Source organism: Chaetura pelagica, unplaced genomic scaffold (genome assembly GCF_000747805.2).
Source record: "Chaetura pelagica isolate M959 unplaced genomic scaffold, ChaPel_1.0 scaffold1195, whole genome shotgun sequence".
Classification (NCBI taxonomy): domain Eukaryota; kingdom Metazoa; phylum Chordata; class Aves; order Apodiformes; family Apodidae; genus Chaetura; species Chaetura pelagica.
In genome coordinates this window covers 28,048-28,409 of record NW_009953422.1, presented here as the reverse complement: position 1 = coordinate 28,409, position 362 = coordinate 28,048, and the positions used below count along the sequence as shown (strand labels likewise).

At 61.6% G+C, this 362-nt stretch overlaps 1 protein-coding gene across 1 annotated transcript in view; it reads left to right on the top strand.

Moving 5' to 3' along the window:
- Nucleotides 1-362, top strand: part of LOC104389480 (structural maintenance of chromosomes protein 4-like) — a gene marked incomplete at its 5' end in the record, with an annotated part of 4,100 nt that overhangs the window by 977 nt on the left and 2,761 nt on the right. Inside the window, one exon of the mRNA XM_009998478.1 lies at nucleotides 120-225. Within this exon, the coding sequence (XP_009996780.1) occupies nucleotides 120-225 (106 nt within the window). The remainder of the gene's footprint in view (nucleotides 1-119; nucleotides 226-362) is intronic.

Genomic DNA, 362 nt, shown 5'->3' with positions numbered 1-362 from the left:
CTCCATGACTGGGATCAGCACTTCCCTCTTCCCATGTGCCTTCCAACCACCCACTCCTGGGGACTCCCCTTCTCCCCAGAACTCCAGCTTTGGGCTATTTCCCCCCCTTGTGCCCCCAGAGGTGGCCCTGGTCACCCTGAGTCACAGCTCGGGGATGTCCCCACCTGCCCAGTCCAACCAGTCCAGCCAGACTGGTGGGGGTGACGAGGTTTTTGTGGGCCACTGGTGTTGCAATAAGTGTCCCCAGGAGCCACCAACACCTCAGCCACCTTTCCTGAGTCCCCAAGAGCCACCTCAGCCACCTTTCCTGGGTCCCCAAGAGCCACCTCAGCCACCTTTCCTGTGTCCCCACGAGCCACCTC